The sequence below is a fragment of the Chelonia mydas genome, chromosome 1 (genome assembly GCF_015237465.2).
Source record: "Chelonia mydas isolate rCheMyd1 chromosome 1, rCheMyd1.pri.v2, whole genome shotgun sequence".
NCBI classification, from domain to species: domain Eukaryota; kingdom Metazoa; phylum Chordata; order Testudines; family Cheloniidae; genus Chelonia; species Chelonia mydas.
Window position 1 is genome coordinate 7474455 of NC_057849.1, and position 18985 is coordinate 7493439.

At 48.9% G+C, this 18985-nt stretch overlaps 1 protein-coding gene across 1 annotated transcript; it reads left to right on the forward strand.

Annotated features, from left to right (window-relative positions):
• Window positions 1–11970: 11970 nt before the first annotated feature.
• On the forward strand, window positions 11971–15046 carry LOC102947411 (olfactory receptor 52K1). Its single transcript, XM_043526780.1, has 2 exons — window positions 11971–12005; window positions 14377–15046. The coding sequence occupies exons 1-2, from the start codon at window positions 11971–11973 to the stop codon at window positions 15044–15046; spliced, it is 705 nt and encodes a 234-aa protein (XP_043382715.1).
• Window positions 15047–18985: the final 3939 nt, after the last annotated feature.

Consider the following 18985-nt stretch of genomic DNA (forward strand, 5'->3'; position numbering starts at 1 on the left):
CTGTGCCAAAAAATTAAAAATTCTGCACACAATATTTGAAAATTCTGCAAATTTCTTCATATTTTATTTGTCAAAATAACACCATATAATCATGCCAGTTATGATTTCTTTTGGTAATTTATTTCAAAATATCTGTCAGCAAGTATGTCTGTAACAATCCAGACCAAAAAAAAAAGATTCAGGTAATTTTTTTTTTATTTTCCAAATAGATTCCATATGAGGCATATTAATACAGAACTTTGTGTAATTCATTTAAATTACATGACAGAACTGTATTTCCTGCACCTGTCCGAAGCCGTGCAAAGGCTTGGGGGAGTCAGAGATAATGGAGGAACTGAGGGAGAGGGAAGGAGGCTGCAGTGAACCTGGAGGGGTGTTGGGTGTGGGTGGGAGAAGTATGGAACAGGTGCTGGGAGAGGGGAAGGTGGGGTGGGGCTGGAATGTTAGGGAGTTGGGGAGCCTCCCCCATGCAGACCCTGGCTGACCCCCAAGCCTCTCCCATTCAGTCAGGCACATCTGCCCCTGTCCCTGCACCCCGCATCCCCAGTCTCTTCAGACCCCTGCCCCCATCCCCAGGCTCAACTCTCATAGACTCATAGACTACCAGGGTTGGAAGGGACCTCAGGAGGTCATCTAGTCCAACCCCCTGCTCAAAGCAGGACAAGTCCCCAATTTTTGCCCCAGATCCCAAATGGCCCCCTCAAGGATTGAACTCACAACCCTGGGTTTAGCAGGCCACTGCTCCAACCACTGAGCTGTCCCTCCCCACCAACTCGGTCACCCCACTCGCTCCTGAGCCCGTGCTCCAGTTGGCCCCCGCCTCCACTAGCCATTCTGAACCCCCCCCACAGCAGGCCTGGGTGCCCCACTCTGTGCTACCCTGGCTCTGCGGGCAGGGTGCTGGGATGAACCCTGCTCCTGTGGGAATCCCGCAGCACGGGGCCCAGACGTTTGTATTTTCCCACATAAAACAACATTTCGCCTCAGAAGTGCTGCAGTGCCCCCTCTTGCCCCCAGAGGCCGCTGTGGCGCTAGACCAGCCGGCATGAGCGCAGCCGGCTCTTCTGGCGCCACAGTGGCCTCTGGGGGGCAACGGGCAGCACTGCAGCACTGCTGAGGTGGAATGCATTTTAGGTGGGAAAATACAGCACGATGCGGGGCAGATGGATTCTGCACTTCCCCAGATGCGCAGAATTCCCCCCAGAATAACCTGATTGACAGACCCTCTCATATCTGCTCCCATTCAAGATTATGTGTGGGAATAGGCCATCTACTCTCGAGCACCTTATTCATGGCCATATTTGGTTTTTTCCCAATACATGCAAAGGAAGGACAGGTGTATGACTGAAGCACTCCTTTTCATTCCTGGAATTACTTTCCAGGGGGCATGTTTGTACATTCCAGCTGTTCTGTCTGCCCCAAGGTTCACATTTTGGTGGGGAAACTTGACGCTGCCCTTTTTTCAAGCCACACTGTAGAGCAGAGATGAAAATGCTCTGATGCCTGAGCTCATGTAAACTGGCATAACTCCGCTGACACTGAGGGACTGGCTCAGAGGCTATTACTCCCCTGCATCTGAAAGGGCCATGTTTACAGGAGAAACTACATTTACATTTTCACACTCGTCAATTTTTTATCTCCTTTCTTTACTCAGAATGTGTAATGTTTGTCTCAGACATAGCTATATGCAGACATAAATGTCAGAAATAACGAGCTCTAACAGGTGTCGCGGATCCACAGGATTAGTGCTGTGGCCCCCCAAGCTTTGGAACAGTCTCTGGGAGGAGCCCCGTCAGTGTGCCGGATCCCCTATGGGTCTTGCTCTTCCTCCAGAGTGAGCCACATGGCTTCACCATCTCCTTAAACTGAACCTCTGGGTTTTCTGCCCTCGTGCTTCACCCCATGAGCTCTGTTGAGTGAGTCCGACTGAAGCAGACCCCCGATGGAGGCTCGTCCACACTTCAGGGATTACTGCTCCTTGCCCAGCGTTTGCAGCAGCGTTCACAAACCAGTCGGGTTTATTCATTAACTGGAACATGGCATAGGTAGTTGTCAAGGTTCCTTCCCCACTCTGAACTCTAGGGTACAGATGTGGGGACCTGCATGAAAACCTCCTAAGATTACTTTTACCAGCTTAGGTTAAAACTTCCCCAAGGTACAAAATTATTTTACCCTTGGATTTCTACTGCCACCACCAAACTTTATCTGGGTTTACTGGGAAACGTAGTTTGGACACGTCTTTCCCCCCAAAATCCTCCCAACCCTTGCACCCCACTTCCTGGGGAAGGTTTGGTAAAACTCCTCACCAATTTGCATAAGTGACCACAGACCCAATCCCTTGGATCTTAGAACAATGAAAAAGCATTCAGTTTTCTTACAAGAAGACTTTTAATAGAAGTAAAGGAATCACCTCTGTAAAACAAGGATGGTAGATACCTTACAGGGTAATTAGATTCAAAACATAGAGAATCCCTCTAGGCAAAACCTTAAGTTACAAAAAAGACACATAGACAGGAATATTCATTCTATTCGGCACAGCTCTTTTCTCAGCCATTTAAAGAAATCATAATCTAACTCATACCTAGCTAGATTACTTGCTAAGTTCTAAGACTCTATTCCTGTTCTGTCCCCGGCAAAAGCATCACACAGACAGACACAGACCCTTTGTTTTTCTCCCTCCTCCCAGCTTTTGAAAGTATCTTGTCTCCTCGTTGGTCATTTTGGTCAGGTGCCAGGGAGGTTACCTTTAGCTTCTTAACCCTTTACAGCTAAGAGGATTTTTCCTCTGGCCAGGAGGGATTTTAAAGGGGTTTACCCTTCCCTTTATATTTATGACAGTAGTCTTTATGGCAGCAGAGAGAACTGAAGGTTAAAGCACAGTTCATTCTGGTTAGCTCAGAGCCCAGCCAAGCTGTAGTAACCCTTTGGTTCAAGCTCTGTTGGTCTCCCAGTCTGACTGCCCTGGTCAGAGTCCAGGTGAGATCCCCAGCTTCTTCTAGCAGCCAGCTCTTATCCCGCGAACCCCACCTCACACCTCTCCAGTCCTTTGATCTCAGGCCAGCGATTGTTGTTCAGTGGGGAAGTCCATCTCCTCATGGGGCGTTGGGTGCTAGCTGCCAATGGCTTGCTGATTGGATTTGCCACTGTTGTCTCAAATGCTCCATTGATATGGAGACTATGGCCCAGAAAGCTAGGAGACTCCTAGATCTACGTCTCTAAGGTCCAGTCTACACTACAGACCTACCTCCGTATAACTATGTCACGTGAGGATGTGAAAAATCTACAGGCTTAAGCGACGCTGTTACACCGACCTAACCCACATGTAGACAGCCTATGTTGGTGGGAGAGCTTCGCCCACTGACATAGCTACCGCTTCTCGGGGAGATGGCTTAACTACACTGATGGGAGACCTCTCTCCCATCGGCTTAAGAGCGTCTTCATTAAAGCACTAAGGTGGGACAGCTGCATTGGTGCAGCTCCACTGATGCCTCATTTTAGGTTCCCTTAGCCTGCCCTGGGTGCAAACAGTCCTTTCCCACCCCGGCTGGGTAACAATGCAGCACACGGGAAAGTTTCTTCTGGCAACTTGCAGAAGCTACTAGATCGCACGCCCTGGTTCTCAAGGGAGACTTCAATCATCCTGATATCTGCTGGGAGAGCAATACAGCGGTGCACAGACAATCCAGGAAGTTTTTGGAAAATGTAGGGGACAATTTCCTGGTGCAAGTGCTGGAGGAACCAACTAGGGGCAGAGCTCTTCTTGACCTGCTGCTCACAAATCGGGAAGAATTAGTAGGAGAAGCTAAAGTGGATGGGAACTTGGGAGGCAGTGACCATGAGATGGTCGAGTTCAGGATCCTGACACAAGGAAGAAAGGAGAGCAGCAGAATACGGACCCTGGACTTCAGAAAAGCAGACTTGGACTCCCTCAGGGAACTGATGGGCAGGATCCCCTGGGAGAATAACATGAGGGGGAAAGGAATCCAGGAGATCTGGCTGTATTTTAAAGAATCCTTATTGTGGTTACAGGGACAAACCATCCTGATGTGTAGAAAGAATAGTAAATATGGCAGGCGACCAGCTTGGCTTAACAGTGAAATCCTTGCTGATCTTAAACACAAAAAAGAGGCTTACAAGAAGTGGAAGATTGGACAAATGACCAGGGATGAGTATAAAAATATTGCTCGGGCATGTAGGAGTGAAATCAGGAAGGCTAAATCACACCTGGAGTTGCAGCTAGCGAGAGATGTTAAGAGTAACAAGAAGGGTTTCTTCAGGTATGTTGGCAACAAGAAGAAAGCCAAAGAAAGTGTGGGCCCCTTACTGAATGAGGGAGGCAACCTAGTGACAGAAGATGTGGAAAAAGCTAATGTACTCAATGCTTTTTTTGCCTCTGTCTTCACGAACAAGGTCAGCTCCCAGACTACTACACTGGGCAGCACAGCATGGGGAGGAGGTGGCCAGCCCACTGTGAAGAAAGAAGTGATTCGGGACTATTTAGAAAAGCTGAACGTGCACAAGTCCATGGGGCCAGATGTGCTGCATCCGAGAGTGCTAAAGGAATTGGCAGATGTGATTGCAGAGCCATTGGCCATTATCCTTGAAAACTCATGGCGATAGGGGGAAGTCCCGGAAGACTGGAAAAAGGCTAATGTAGTGCAAATCTTTAAAAAAGGGAAGAAGGAGGACACTGGGAACTACAGGCCAGTCAGTCTCACCTCAGTCCCCTGAAAAATCATTGAGCAGGTCCTCAGGGAATCAATTTTGAAGCACTTAGACAAGAGAAAAGTGATCAGGAACAGTCAGCATGGATTCACCAAGGGAAAGTCATGCCTGACTAATCTAATTGCCTTCTATGATGAGATAACTGGTTCTGTGGATGAAGGGAAAGCAGTGGACGTGTTATTCCTTGACTTTAGCAAAGCTTTTGAGACGGTCTCCCACAGTATTCTTGTCAGCAAGTTAAAGAAGTATGGGCTGGATGGATTCACTATAAGGTGGGTAGAAAATTGGCTAGATTGTCAGGCTCAACGGGTAGTGACCAATGGCTCCATGTCTAGTTGGCAGCCGGTATCTAGCGGAGTGCCCCAAGGGTCGGTCCCGGGGCTGGTTTTGTTCAATATATTCATTAATGATTTGGAGGATGGTGTGGATTGCACCCTCAGCAAGTTTGCGGATGACACTAAACTGGGAGGAGTGGTAGATACGCTGGAGGGTAGGAATAGGATACAGAGGGACCTAGACAAATTGGAGGATTGGGCCAAAAGAAATCTGATGAGGTTCAACAAGGACAAGTGCAGAGTCCTGCACTTAGGACGGAAGAATCCAATGCACCGCTACAGACTAGGGACCGAATGGCTAGGCAGCAGTTCTGCAGAGAAGGACCTAGGGGTTACAGTGGACGAGAAGCTGGATATGAGTCAACAGTGTGCCCTTGTTGCCAAGAAGGCCAATGGCATTTTGGGGTGTATAAGTAGGGGCATTGACAGCAGATCGAGGGACGTGATCGTTCCCCTCTATTCGACATTGGTGAGACCTCATCTGGAGTACTGTGTCCAGTTTTGGGCCCCACACTACAAGAAGGATGTGGATAAATTGGAGAGAGTCCAGCGAAGGGCAACAAAAATGATTAGGGGTCTGGAACACATGACTTATGAGGAGAGGCTGAGGGAACTGGGATCATTTAGTCTACGGAAGAGAAGAATGAGGGGGGATTTGATAGCTGCTTTTAACTACCTGAAAGGTGCATCCAAAGAGGATGGATCTAGACTATTCTCAGTGATAGCAGATGACAGGTCAAGGAGTAATGGTCTCAAGTTGCAGTGGGGGAGATTTAGGTTGGATATTAGGAAAAACTTTTTCACTAGGAGGGTGGTGAAACACTGGAATGCCTTACCTAGGGAGGTGGTGGAATCCCCTTCCTTAGAAGTTTTTAAGGTCAGGCTTGACAAAGCCCTGGCTGGGATGATTTAGTTGGGGATTGGTCCTGCTCTGGGCAGGGGGTTGGACTAGATGACCTCCAGAGGTCCCTTCCAACTCTGATATTCTATGATTCTATGAGACACACACAGGACTCAAAAAACAAATTACAAAATACTTCAACCACATCACAACAGGAGTTGTTCTCCTTGTCCTCTGAAGGCAAGACAAGAAGCAATGGGCTTAATCTGCAGCAAGGGAGAGACTTAGGTTAGATAGTAGGAAAAACTCTCTAACTCTCAGGGGAGTCAAGCTCGGGAACAGGCTTCCAAGGGAGGTTGTGGAATCCCCATCACTGGAGGTTTTTAAAACCAGGCAGGACAATCACCTGTCAGGGCTGGTTTCAGGATACCTGGTCCTGCCTCAGTCTACAAGGGGACTGAACTAGATGACATCTTGAGGACACTTTCAATCCTGCATTTCTATGATCTCCCACCTGCAACCAACCAACCCCAGCTCGGTAAGGAAGCCTCGCTGAATCAATATGCTTCATCCTAGAGGTAGCTGGTTGGGGCTTGGGAAGATGGTAGGTGGGAGCAACTTCCAGAGTGGGAAAGCCAGGCTGTCCATTCTGGGGTTCAGCTTGGGAGGCAAAAGCAAAACCTTCCCATTACCTGCTGATTGCTGGGGGGATGGGACCAGGGGCACAGACAGATTCCAAGCCATGCAGGACTAATTCCAGACTCCTATACACTCCTGTGGTGCATTTCTGCTGCTCTGCCTCTTCAAAAATAGGGTGAAAGCTGCTAAACAGACAGGACACTAAGCACAGGCGGCCCCGAGTTTTACAGGAGACATTTATGATAAGAGCCTTCCTGTAAAATCAAAGGGCAGGTCTTTTTCCTGCAAAATAAGAATCTTTACATGCTATGAGAAATGGTCCTGTTACAGGGCACGTAATGGGAGGAGAAAGCCCTGTGTCTCTGAGCACCCTGGGGAATGATCATCTGCTCCTGCTGGAGGGGAGAGAAGGGAAGGTCCTCATAGGTCAGTCACGTGTGGTCCATTCCCAAATGATTGTCTAGGAGGCTCTTGATCTGCTTTGCACACACAGATGCGACTTGGTTGCTTAGCCTTCTTGGTTGGACTCTCCTACAAGCTGGAGGTTGCTGCCGTCAGAGTCCCCTCCCTGAGAGGCAGTCACTTTGGTATACGCTTTCCCCCTTGATCCACCTTGGCCTGCATTTGTTAACCAGCCAAGCATGCAGCAAAGCCCATCTTTTAGCCTGGGCGATGGGAGTGATGGGGGCAGATGAAGCAAATGTGACCTGACAGTCACTGTCCCTGTGGCTCTTAATGGGCCAGCTGAGGGAGTGGCAGAATACAGGCAGCTCAGCCCATGAAGGGTAGCTTTGTCTGTAACCCTTCTGCTCGTCAGAGTTGGCAGCAACAAGGGCCGGGTTCAGTATCTAGGGGTTCCATTCCAATAACACAATGCAAAACCAGCTCGAGCCCCCACCCAGTGACCTGGGACAAATATATACCACCCCCGCTGGGCGCCTCCAAGAGGCAATACTTCCCCTCTCGCAGGCACAGAGTCTGAGTGTAGCAAAAAGCCTTTTAATAACAGAGAGAAACAACGTGGCATTATGTTAGGGAAACACCACCAACAGGATTCATAACACAACCATGAGCAAAAAACCCACCCCAAGCAAATTGGGGCATGTCCTTTCCCTTTGGTTCTTGAGTCCAGCAACCCAAAATAACCCAAAGTCCCAAAAGTCCAATGACCCAAAAGTCTCTGTCCTGGTCAGGGCAGCCCCAGAGTTTGAAAGTTTATCTACAGAGTTTCACCTCCCAACCTGGGTGGAGACGGGGGGCGGGGGGGTTAAGGGGCACCTTACATGGTCCAAAGCTGATTGCCCCATCTCTCCATGGGGCTCTGCTCTGCCAGCCACCCCAATGAGCTGCTCCAGGCATCCAACAAACTGCTCTGCTCCACCAGCCGCTCTACTTTGCCACCCGTCCCATAAACTGCCCCACAATATATCTTCAGGCTCCCCCACTACTTAACACAACGCTCAGTGATTTCAGCTCTTAGTAAGTTTAGCTCTTTTGTGATTTCAGCTTGTAGTAGAGGAGCCTCAGTGCTGGTGCACCATTAGCCCAAAGTGAAATCAGCTCAGCAGCCTGTAACTAGACTCCTAAGGGAACCAAAATTAGCTCTGATATTCCACAGTAGAAAGAGAAAGAAGCACAATTAACATGTAAGGCTCTCACCAAGGAGCCCATACCACAAAGCATTAATACCTATCCCCAACACCTCTTCATTCACTGGGTTTTGGAACCCATGACCCTTGCCTAGCGAGTGCTGCTTAGTTGATGGTGAGTCCCTCCATCATAACAAAAGGCCGAGTACAGTTCCACTGTCCTTGATTCACATAATCAGGATAATAACAGTTTATTCCTGCCCCAATAACAGAGAAACTGGGGCTCCTATAGCAGCCAAAGTGACCATCTCGGCAGGGTGGGTGTGCCTATGCAAATGAGATCAGCCCCTGACGTTCTTTTCCACAACCCACCATGACTCGCCACCAGACATCAGGGTAGAGCTCATCCTGACTCTGCTTTCATGTCTAAGGAAATGTTTCCAGTTTTATCTCATGGGGTGCCTGGAATCCTAAGACTGGAGCTACAAAACAGAAATAAACACAAACTGAATACATACTGAGACTGCAGGGCAGATGCAGGGGGAAATCATGGGAAGGCTGAAGAAGGATGTGGAAAAATTGGAAAGAGTCCAGTGGAGGGCAACAAAAATGATTAGGGGGCTGGAGCACATGACTTATCAGGAGAGCTGAGGGAACTGGGGTTATTTAGTCTGCAGAAGAGAAGAATGAGGGGGAATTTGATAGCAGCTTTCAACTACCTGAAGGGTGGTTCAAAAGAGGATGGAGATAGGCTGTTCTCAGTGGTAGCAGATGGCAGGACAAGGAGCAATGGTCTCAAGTTGCAGTGGGGGAGGTCTAGGTTGGATATTAGGAAACACTATTTCACTAGGAGGATGGTGAAGCACTGGAATGCGTTCCCTCGGGAGGTGGTGGAATCTCCTTCCTTAGAGGTTTTTAAGTCCCAGCTTAACAAAGCCCTGGCTGGGATGATTTAGTTGGGGATTGGTCCTGCTTTGAGCAGGGGGTTGGACTAGATGACCTCCTGAGGTCCCTTCCAACCCTGATATTCTATGATTCTATGATTCTAAGGCTGCGGTGAGCACACTGTGCGTAGGAGACCTGAGGAAAAAGAGACCATTTCTGCAGGGGATCACCCAGGTCGGCGCTGAGCTCTTTGTTTCAGGTGATTTGCTCTGCCAGCCAGTAAAAATCAGAACAAGAGTAGAACCAGGAAACCCAGACCTCACTGAATTGGCAGTCACATATGAATTCCCAGACATATTCGGAGACACAGGATTTTTGCCTGGACATGGTGAAATACAGAGCTCAGGTTACATGCGTTGACTGAGGCCCAGTGATTTCCTTAGGGTTCTGTCTGAAGTACATGCTTCGGAATTCAGAAATCCAGAGAAGAGGGGATGTGGGAAATGCACTAAATTAGCCGGGAGCCTCTCAGAAGAGAGTTTCCAATCCACTCTCCGGGCCCTCAGAACAATTCGGAGCAGCGTTTTGTTGTTCTGAGGTTACCGAGTTCCATAAAAAAACCCTTGTCGGGTCTAAAATCCCTTCTTTTGTTTTCAAAAGAGAAGACGCCATCTTGTACGTAATTCAACCTTGCACCACCAGACACTGGCCTCTAGAGTTAAGCTGGCGTCAGTCTTTAGTGGGCACAGGGCAGAGGTGAAAGTAAGCCAGTACGCCCCGGTACGGCGTACTGGCAAGTGTCGGTGCACCGTACTGGAGCAGCCCGGCTTCCCCAGGGGGCAATTTAAAGGGCCTGGAGCTCCAGCCACTGCTGGAGCCCTGGGGTAGCGGCTGCAGGGCTCTGGTTGCTGTTTAAAGGGCTGGGGCGGTAGAAGCAGGGGAGCCGCGGGCCCTTTAAATAGCCCCTGGAGCCCTGGGGTAGCAGCAGCTCCAGCTGCTTCTGCAGCCCCGGTCTTTTAAATAGCCACTGGAGCCCCGCCACTTCCCCAAGGCTCCGGGGGCTATTTAAAGGGCCCGTGGCTCCCCTGCTTCTACCTGGGGAAGCGGCGGGGCTCCAGCGGCTATTTAAAGGGCCGGGGCAGTAGAAGAGGGGAGACCCGGGCCCTTTAAATAGCCCCTGAAGCCCCGGGCTGCTGCTGCTACCCACGTGGTGGGGGGGCCCTTACCTTACAGGGTGGGCTGGGGCTGGCTCTGACCCCCTCAACCCCGCCCCTTCCGCCATAGGCCCCGCCCCTTCCGGGGGCCAGAGCTGGCCCCAGCGTCCCGGGAAGTCACTCGGCTTACTTTCACCCCTGGCACAGGGGGCGTTTCAAGCTGTTGAGTTGAAAGTGATTTTATCCCTGGTCAATGTAGGTTAGAGTCTAGAGAAGCAAAGCCAGGGAGGGTCACGTGTCGAAACTGGTTCGGTACCAATTCAAGGGGGTGACTCCCCCGCTATTCTGAGTCACACGTGGTTCTTCTTGTAGACACACTTTTGTCATATTTGCCTTCTGACCAACTGGGTTTTATGTGTATGACTGACAGTCTCTACTGACAGTTACAGCAGAGACCCCTCAGCCTGCGGGGCGCGCTCCCCAAGGGGGCACAGAGGAATGTCGGGGGGTCATGGTGAGGCCAGGGCCAGCCCGCACAGGGGTTTGGGGAGGGAGCGCCAGCCAGGTTTTTCCCACCCCCAGCTCTGCTCCGGTCCCGCCCCCAGCCATGTCCCTGGCGCCGCGCCTGGCCCCATCCCTAGCCTCAGCAGGGCTCCGCACCTGGCTGAGCTCTCGGCTGCTCTGCCCCCAGCCTCAGCCACTCGCCGTGGCTCAATTCCTGGCCCGGTGGCCAAGCCAGGAGCGGAGCTACACCTGGCCGCGGGCCCAGCTCAGCTGCAGCTTCACTCCAACCCCCAGCCTCGGCCCCTGGCACGGCCCCATTCCCAGCCCCAAATCCACCCCCAGCTGCAGCCCCAGCCTCAGCCTCCATACACCCCTGTTCACACTGCCCCACCCCCGCCCGCCCGAGCCACAGCCCTGTTCCCAGCTCCGGGGACGGGGGGGCCGAGGACAGGGATAAGAGCGGGGCGTCACCCTCAAAAGTTTGGGGACTGCTGAGTTAGAGGCTTCTTTCAAATGCTCTGTGGAAGGCAGAAATCACCTGAATTCACATTTATAGCTGTCTTTCAAACATAATATAAAGAAAACTAGTCTACGTGTTTAGAAGCAAAGTGGAAGTGGTAAAACGACATTCCGGGATCTGTGTAAGCAGACAGGGAGATCATAGACGTTTTATAGCGAGAGAGGTGTCATCTTAGCCACACGGGTTGGATGGGCATTCAGTCGCTGCTTAAAGTCAGAGATTTCCTAAAGAGTTTATTTAACTAGCGTAAACCTTCATTTCATAAAGCAAACAAGCAAAAGTGCTCAGGTGTGGGATATAACCCTGGAGAGGAAAGACAGGAGCATTTATATGAATCCTAGGCAGAGAGCCTGGAAGCAAACGTACTTAGATTTCAAATATTCTGATGCACAGAGATACAAGCAGGGTTCAGTTAGGTGGCTTGTTTAAATATTTTGTGAGTCTTCTCTCTCCCACTTCCTCTGGAAGACTTTTCATTTGATTTTTTCTTTTTTCCCTCTAATAAAAAATACAAATGATTTGACGAGACCACATTTTACTCTTTATTTCTGGAAATAGAACACAGCTCAGAGCTCATATTCTTTTAGCCCTATACTCCCGGCCCCCCTGAACAGTTTGAGTCACAGCCCCCACCAAACGTACCTCTATAGTGACCCAAGTCTCTCAACTCCCACCTGGGGAGTAAAGTCACCAGGGTGTCATTAGGAGGTATAAATACTCTCACTCAGTTGATCCTGGCCGAGTGCAGAGTCCTGCAGTTTGTGTGTGACTTCAGCATATGCTGAGAGGGAAGAAGATGCAGCCAGGGTTCAGGTGAGCTGGGGCAGTTTATATTAAAGCTAATCAAGGATCTTTCTAAATAGGAGACTTTTAAAGCAAATGGAAAATTTGGGCCAAATCTACTGTCAGTCACACTGGTGTAAAACTGGAATGATTCTGGATTTACACCTGTATAAGTGGGAGCAGAGTGAGGTTGGTCATTTAGAAGGGAACTATTTAATTCCATCAAAAAAACAAACAAACAAACAAATGATGTGAAGAAACCATTGAGTATTCAAAACATCAGGGGCATTCAGGTTACACACAGAGCCATAGTTCTCTCCCTTGGTACAATTGCACTGTGAGAGAATCTTTATCGTGTAATTCTGTTATCATGGGAGATTTCAGTCTGGGGGACATATGTTTTGGCAGAGAGACAAGTAATGATTAGGACAGGGCAGTCCTCTAAAACGATCTCAGTCACTTGCTAAACTGGGCTCACTTGAACAACGTGCATTACAACTAAATGTGAGGTCCCACATCGAGGAACCAAGACCACAGATCACACTTACAGGATGGGGGGCTGTGTTTTAGAAAGCACTGACTCAAAAAAGAACTCGGAGTCATGATGTGTAACCAGCTGTACATGAGGTCCCAGTGCAGTGTGCTGATGGAGAGAACAAATTCCCTCCTTGAAGGCATAAGCAGGGGAATATGGAGCAGAAATAAAGAGGTGTGCGGCTTGGACTGACCGTCACTGGACACTCTTTCTAGGTCCAGTGCCCACACTTCAAGAAGGTTGTTGACAGATTGAAAAGGGTTCAGAGCAGGTGATCATAATGGTCCCTTCTTGCCTTAAAATGTATGAATCCATAATTATTTGATCACAATTTTTTCTCAGTTCATGAAATAATTAATAATTTTTTCTGTAACCTTCCATCAATATGGTCTATAGCAGCTTGTAATATTTTTCCCTTTGTGAAAATAGTTTCTGTATCTCTGTTCATTTGGACTTTTTATAGCATAAAATTTCTTCTCTCCAAAGTCTGTTTTGAATACATGTGACTTTTCTTAAGAGCCTTTGGTGAGGGACCTTGTCAAAGGCTTTTTGAAAGTCCAAATACACTATAGCCACTGGATCACCCTTATCCACATGTTTGTTGACCTCCTCAAAGACTTCTACTAGGCTGGTGAGGGATGATTCTGTTCTTTCCCATCATTTCAGTCTATTCGCCTGTTTCCGAAGTTAGGCTCACTGGGCTGTAATTGCTGTAATCAGAGGCTGATTTAAGTGATAGGTCACATACCACAGTTAGTAATTCTGCAATTTGATATCTGAGTTCCTTCAGAATTCCTGGGTGAATCCCATCTGGTCCTGGTGACTTATTGCTGTTTAATAGATCAGTTTGTTCCAAAACCTCTTCTGTTGACACCTGGGACAGTTCCTCAGATTTGTCACCTAAAAAGAACGGATCAGTTATCCCAGAAGTCGGTGGGGAGTTCTCCCCTGGGCTTCAATGGGAGCAGGATCAGACTCGTAGGCTCTTTTGGTATCTCTACGCAGCGAGTGGCAGTTAGTCTCACAGCTCGGGTTGACAGACGCAGGCTCGTGCTTCTCGAGGCACCGCGCTAAGAATAGCTGTGTAGATGTTGCGGCTCGGGCTCTGAAGCTGAGTTCAAAATAGCACTACTCATGCATGTTCCCCGATGTACGACGTACATCCAGGCTGAATACCCAGAATGTGCTGCTGAAGGTACCAGGTACATCTTGCTACATGCAGCTTAACATGCCAGGTATTTCTAGGCTGAAAGCATGTGCCGTGTGGCCAGATATACTCGGTACATCATGGCAGAATGCACACTAAACAATATGCATCTCCTAGGACCGAGGTACACCAGATAGGATACTTGTAACCAAGTGGGGTTCATTATTTGTGACTTGTAATGACATTCTAAGAACGTGAAATGAAAATATCAGGGTTTGTATAATTAGTATTATTGCAACATGATTGATGAACTCAACAAAAGGTCAGTCTGCTTCTTCCAGAGCTGAGACTGGCCCCAAGCATGTATTTAATTTACAGGTCTGTTCATTCCATGTGTTATGTTTTATTGAAAGGAAAGACTTGCAAAAGACGCCACAACAAGACCTGTCAGGTTCCAATGGCACAGGCTCTGATCCATCAGTGTTCTTCCTGACAGGCATCCCGGGGCTGGAAGCCCTGCACCCCTGGATCTCCATCCCCTTCTGCTCAATGTTCTCCGTGGCCCTTCTAGGAAACTGCACCCTCTTGTATGTTATCAAGACAGAGACTTCTCTCCATCAGCCCATGTTCCATTTCCTCGCCATGCTGGCCGTCATCGATCTGGTTTTATCCACAGCCACCGTGCCAAAAATACTGAGCATCTTCTGGTTTAGATCAAGGGAGATCAGCTTTAACGCCTGCCTGGTGCAGATGTTTTTCCTTCACTCATTCTCCATCATGCAGTCTGCTGTGCTGCTGGCCATGGCCTTCGACAGGTACGTGGCCATCTGCAACCCCCTGAGATATGCCACCATCCTGACCAATTCAGTGATAGCAAAGATCGGGCTGGTGGCTTTGGCCCGGGCTGTTCTGCTTATGGTCCCTCTGCCCTTCCTCCTCAGGAGGCTGCCCTACTGCGGGTCCCATGTCATCGCCCACTGCTACTGTGAGCACATGGCCGTGGTCAATCTGGCCTGTGCTAACGCTATGTTCAATAACATCTATGGGATCATCGTAGCTCTCTTCATCGTGGGGCTGGATCTGATGTTCATCTCCCTATCATATGTCAAGATCCTGAGGACTGTCTTAAGCGTGGCATCCAAGGAAGAGCAGCTCAAGGCTTTCAGCACCTGTGTTGCCCATCTTTGTGCCATCTTAGTGGTCTACACACCAGTGGTCCTCTCCTCAATAATTCACAGGTTTGGCCACCATGTTGCCCCACACATACACATCCTGCTGGCTAATTTCTACCTCCTCTTTCCTCCCATGATGAACCCCATCGTGTATGGTGTGAAAACCAAACAGATTCGTGACCGGGTGCTTCTCCTGTTCCGAGGGAAAAGCTTCTAGGCTGAGCAGGAGGGGGCTGCTGAGCAATCAGGAAGCAGAGGATGCAGGACTGGTTTTCTGAGTAACTTAGACAGCATGGTTGTGGGGGCTTTGTGTACTCTGGGATGGGAACTCCACCTCCGACTCCTAGGGAGCCGTACACTGTCCCCTACATGAGATTAGCGCTGCTGGCCAGATGGTGATCTTAGCCATGACCTTGTCCTCACTCGGCCCAATGTGTACAGCACTGGTAACAAAGATGAGTGTGAAGGCTCCTTGCACCTTCTCTTGCTGTGCTGGAACATCTGGCCTTTATTACTGACACACCCAGCCATAGCCACGGACGTGCACGCTGCAGGAACAAATGCAGCTGTGGTGTCTGAACATTATAGAGCCTATCCTAAGTTGTTTAAAAATACCACTGTGACACTCTGTACCTCGGGAGAACACCCTGCACCCCCATGTTCATCCTTATAATATGATTGTGTCATATCCAGTGCAAAGTTTGTCATGCTCAGGGCTCAGGATTTAGCTGATCGCCATATTTGAGGTCAGGAAGGAATTTTCCTCCAGGGCAGATTGGAAGAGGCCCTGGAGGTTTTTTGCCTTCCTCTGTAGCATGGGGCACGGGTCACTTGCTGCAGGATTCTCTGCTCCCTGAAGTCTTTAAACTACAATTTGAGGACTTCAATAGCTCAGACATAGGTGAGAGGTTTTTCGCAGGAGTGGGTGGGTTAAATTCTGTGGCCTGCATTGTGCAAGAGGTCAGACTAGATGATCATAATGGTCCCTTCTGACCTTAGTATCTATGAATCTATGAATCTGTGTCGGGTGTCTTTGGAAGGCTTATGATGCACTGAGCATTGTTCTTATAGTACTGTTATAGGTTGTAATTTCATGTACATAATTATGAGGCTGAAAATGTGTCCTCAAGGCTTAAAACAAGCCCAGGCAAATCTCTCCAGGAGCAGAGGGGACCGTCACAGTGACGCAGCGAGCAAGGTGTATGTACAGCTTGTTACTCCAAAAGGAGTTCACACTTTAAGCACTGATATTTGTGATTTTAAGTGAGTCTTCAGTGCAGTGGCTAAGAACAGTCAGGAGGAGGTCACAGTTTTGTTATTTTCTGTTTTTTTTATTTTGGGTGAGGGAAATAAGCACAAGAAAGCAGAAAAATGACTACCAGTGAGGCGGCTACAAAACTAGAGTGGGCCAGACTGGAAGCAGCAGAGAAGGAAAAGGACCGCCAGTTTCAAATGTAGCAGGCAGAAATGAGGCTCAAAGAAGAGGGGGCTGCACACGAAGGGCTATGGAAGAAAAAGAGAGAAAGAGAGAGAAGAAAAAGAGAGAGAGAGAGAAAACACCAGCTGGACTGGCTAGAGAAGCAGAACCAGAGGCCCCCGACCCCAACAACTCCCATCACTCCAAAAATGAGAACACTTATGTCCTGCATAGAGTGAGGAGGACGATATTGCTGAATATCTGACTGCCTTCTACAAACTGTGTGTGATACATGAAATCCCTACTGGTAAGAGAGTTCCTACCCTGATTGTGAAATTAACTGTAAAGCTCGAAATGTGTTCCATGAAATGCCTATTGAAGATGCTTTAGACTATTGTAAATTTAAACATACTGTTTTGCGAATTTTCAGATTACCCCTGAAACATATAGAGTTAAATTTAGGGATCTTAAGAGGGATATTGGGATGAGTAATGGGGAATATGTAAACAAAATTTGTTGGGGAAATGGGTGACGGGTAAAAAGGTGGCAAGTTTTGAAGGAATGCTTGGTCTTGTTGCTCAAAAGCATTTCCTAGGCATATGTAAGGCTGATGTAAAGCAGTGTCTGTGGGACAAAGATGTAAAGTCTGGGGCTGAGATGGCTGTTTTAGCTGATGCCTTCGAACAGACTCAGGTGTCTATTGAGGCCAGGCCACAGAAAGAGAAGTTTAAAGCTGGTGGGAAGGGAGGATCCTATTTTATCCCTAGCAAGACGGAGGGTTGCTGGGAGGCTGGGTATTCACCTCCCCAAAACCATTCCTCAAACCCTCATCCCAAATCTCCTGTAAAAGCAGAAGAGCCCAAAAGGTGCTATCAGTGTAAGTCCACTGATCCCCTGAGGAATAAATGCCCTGTGCTAGGAGGAAGCAGGCAACCAATAGTTCATGTTAGTTCTGCTGTCCTCAACACAGAACCCCCTCAAGCAATCAAAACTTATCATATTGGCCCTGTGAGGTTAGCCTCTGCAGAACCAGCTATGGAGCATGTTAAGGCTGTCCAAATTAATGGCAGGGAATATTCGGGGCAGAGGGATACAGGGGCCCAGATCTCTCTGGTTAAGCAGAGTGTGGTCCCAAAGGCCAGAATGCTGCCTGGCCAAATGGCAGAGATTGTGGGGGTGGGCGAAAACAGATTCCTCATACCATTCGCTAAAATCCATGCAGTGTGGGAAGCTTTGGAAAGTGTTTTGACTGTGGGAGTAATAGAATACCTCCTAGCTGACCTGCTCCTCGGTAATGATTTTTTCCATGTAGCTCAGGTTAAAGTATTTGCCTACAGAAGGAGGGAGTTTTATGCTGGGACACCCAAGGGAAAGGGTAAGGTCTCAGGAACTGCTGAGAGAATGGGAGAGTGTCTCCGTGATTCTCCTGCAGCATGGGGAAGCCACGTGCTTCCAGACACGAGAGTAGTTGAGACCAACTCCTGCACTGCAGCTGGAGGCAACACCACAACAGGAAAAGATGGGGGTGTAACGCCTGCCAGGGAGAGAATTGTTCAGGCTGTTAGCTGCCAGCAAGTTGCAGATGAACCAGACATAAACCCCTCTCTAGAGAGCACAAAGAAATGTGTCTTAAGAGGGGGCCCAGCGGAGGAAACTGGGGAGGGAATAATGGGGGTACAGGAATGTCTCCTCACTGGTCATTTGGGAGAGGATGCTCAGGACAGAATGGCTGAGTCAGCATCTGTGCACCCAGGCACTCAGCCCATGACCCAGGTTTTGAGAGGGAACTGTGTGACTGACTTTCTGGAGGGGGGCCGTCTCTCAGCTGACTTCTCAGGGACAGAGAAAGGGGTGATGGAGGGTACCCCAATCCAGGTCCTGGTTTTTCAGGATGGTATTTCTGATAAGTTTTTGGAAAGTAACTGTGTCTCTTTACATCAAGGTGCAGCTCCAACACCTGTGACAGCAGAGGAGTTGAGAGCAGGAAATTGCCAGGTGGTAGTTTGTGAGAACACAAATGACCCAACTGACAGAGAAGAGGGTGTTTTCCCCCAGGCTAGTGAGACACAGAGAGCAGTTATGGGAAAGCTGCTGGGAAAAGGTTAATCTGATAGAAGGGTAAACACACCTAGCCCAGAGAGCACCAATCACAGCCCTCTAGGGGGCAGGGAAGGACTCAGTGCTGGGAGGGGAAAACACAGGGTAATCCCAAAAGGGGAGCTGGATTTTCTGCATATGTACAGTCCTGGGGTTGGGAGACCAGCCCCCAAAGGGCCAGCCAATATGCAGGATCCCCCTAAACATGGGAGAGAGTCAAAGGACACCATGGGTAATGAACAAACTAACCTCAAACTACACTATCTGAACAGAGGGCGTGGTAGCATAAAGATACTTGTAAACACCCTGTTAGGGGGCTTATTCCTTCACCCGCTTACTTCCCTGGTCCTTCTCGCATGAACAGAGAGCAACAATACCCGAAGTCCAAAGGTGCAAACAATTCGATGTTTATTGGGGTGAACTTCCAGCAAGCATGATTCTAGTTTCCTTCCTTAGTGTCCCCCTTCCCAGCTCTGACACCACAGAGCCTTACCTGTGTCCCTGTTCCCATTCCTGCCCTTAGCAAAACAGGATTCCAATTTCCCCACCTCCATTCCCTGTTCCCATTCCTCCCCCGCCCATTACTTCCTGATTGACTGCAGACTATATAGTAAAACTTGAGTTCTGCTTAGCTATACCTTA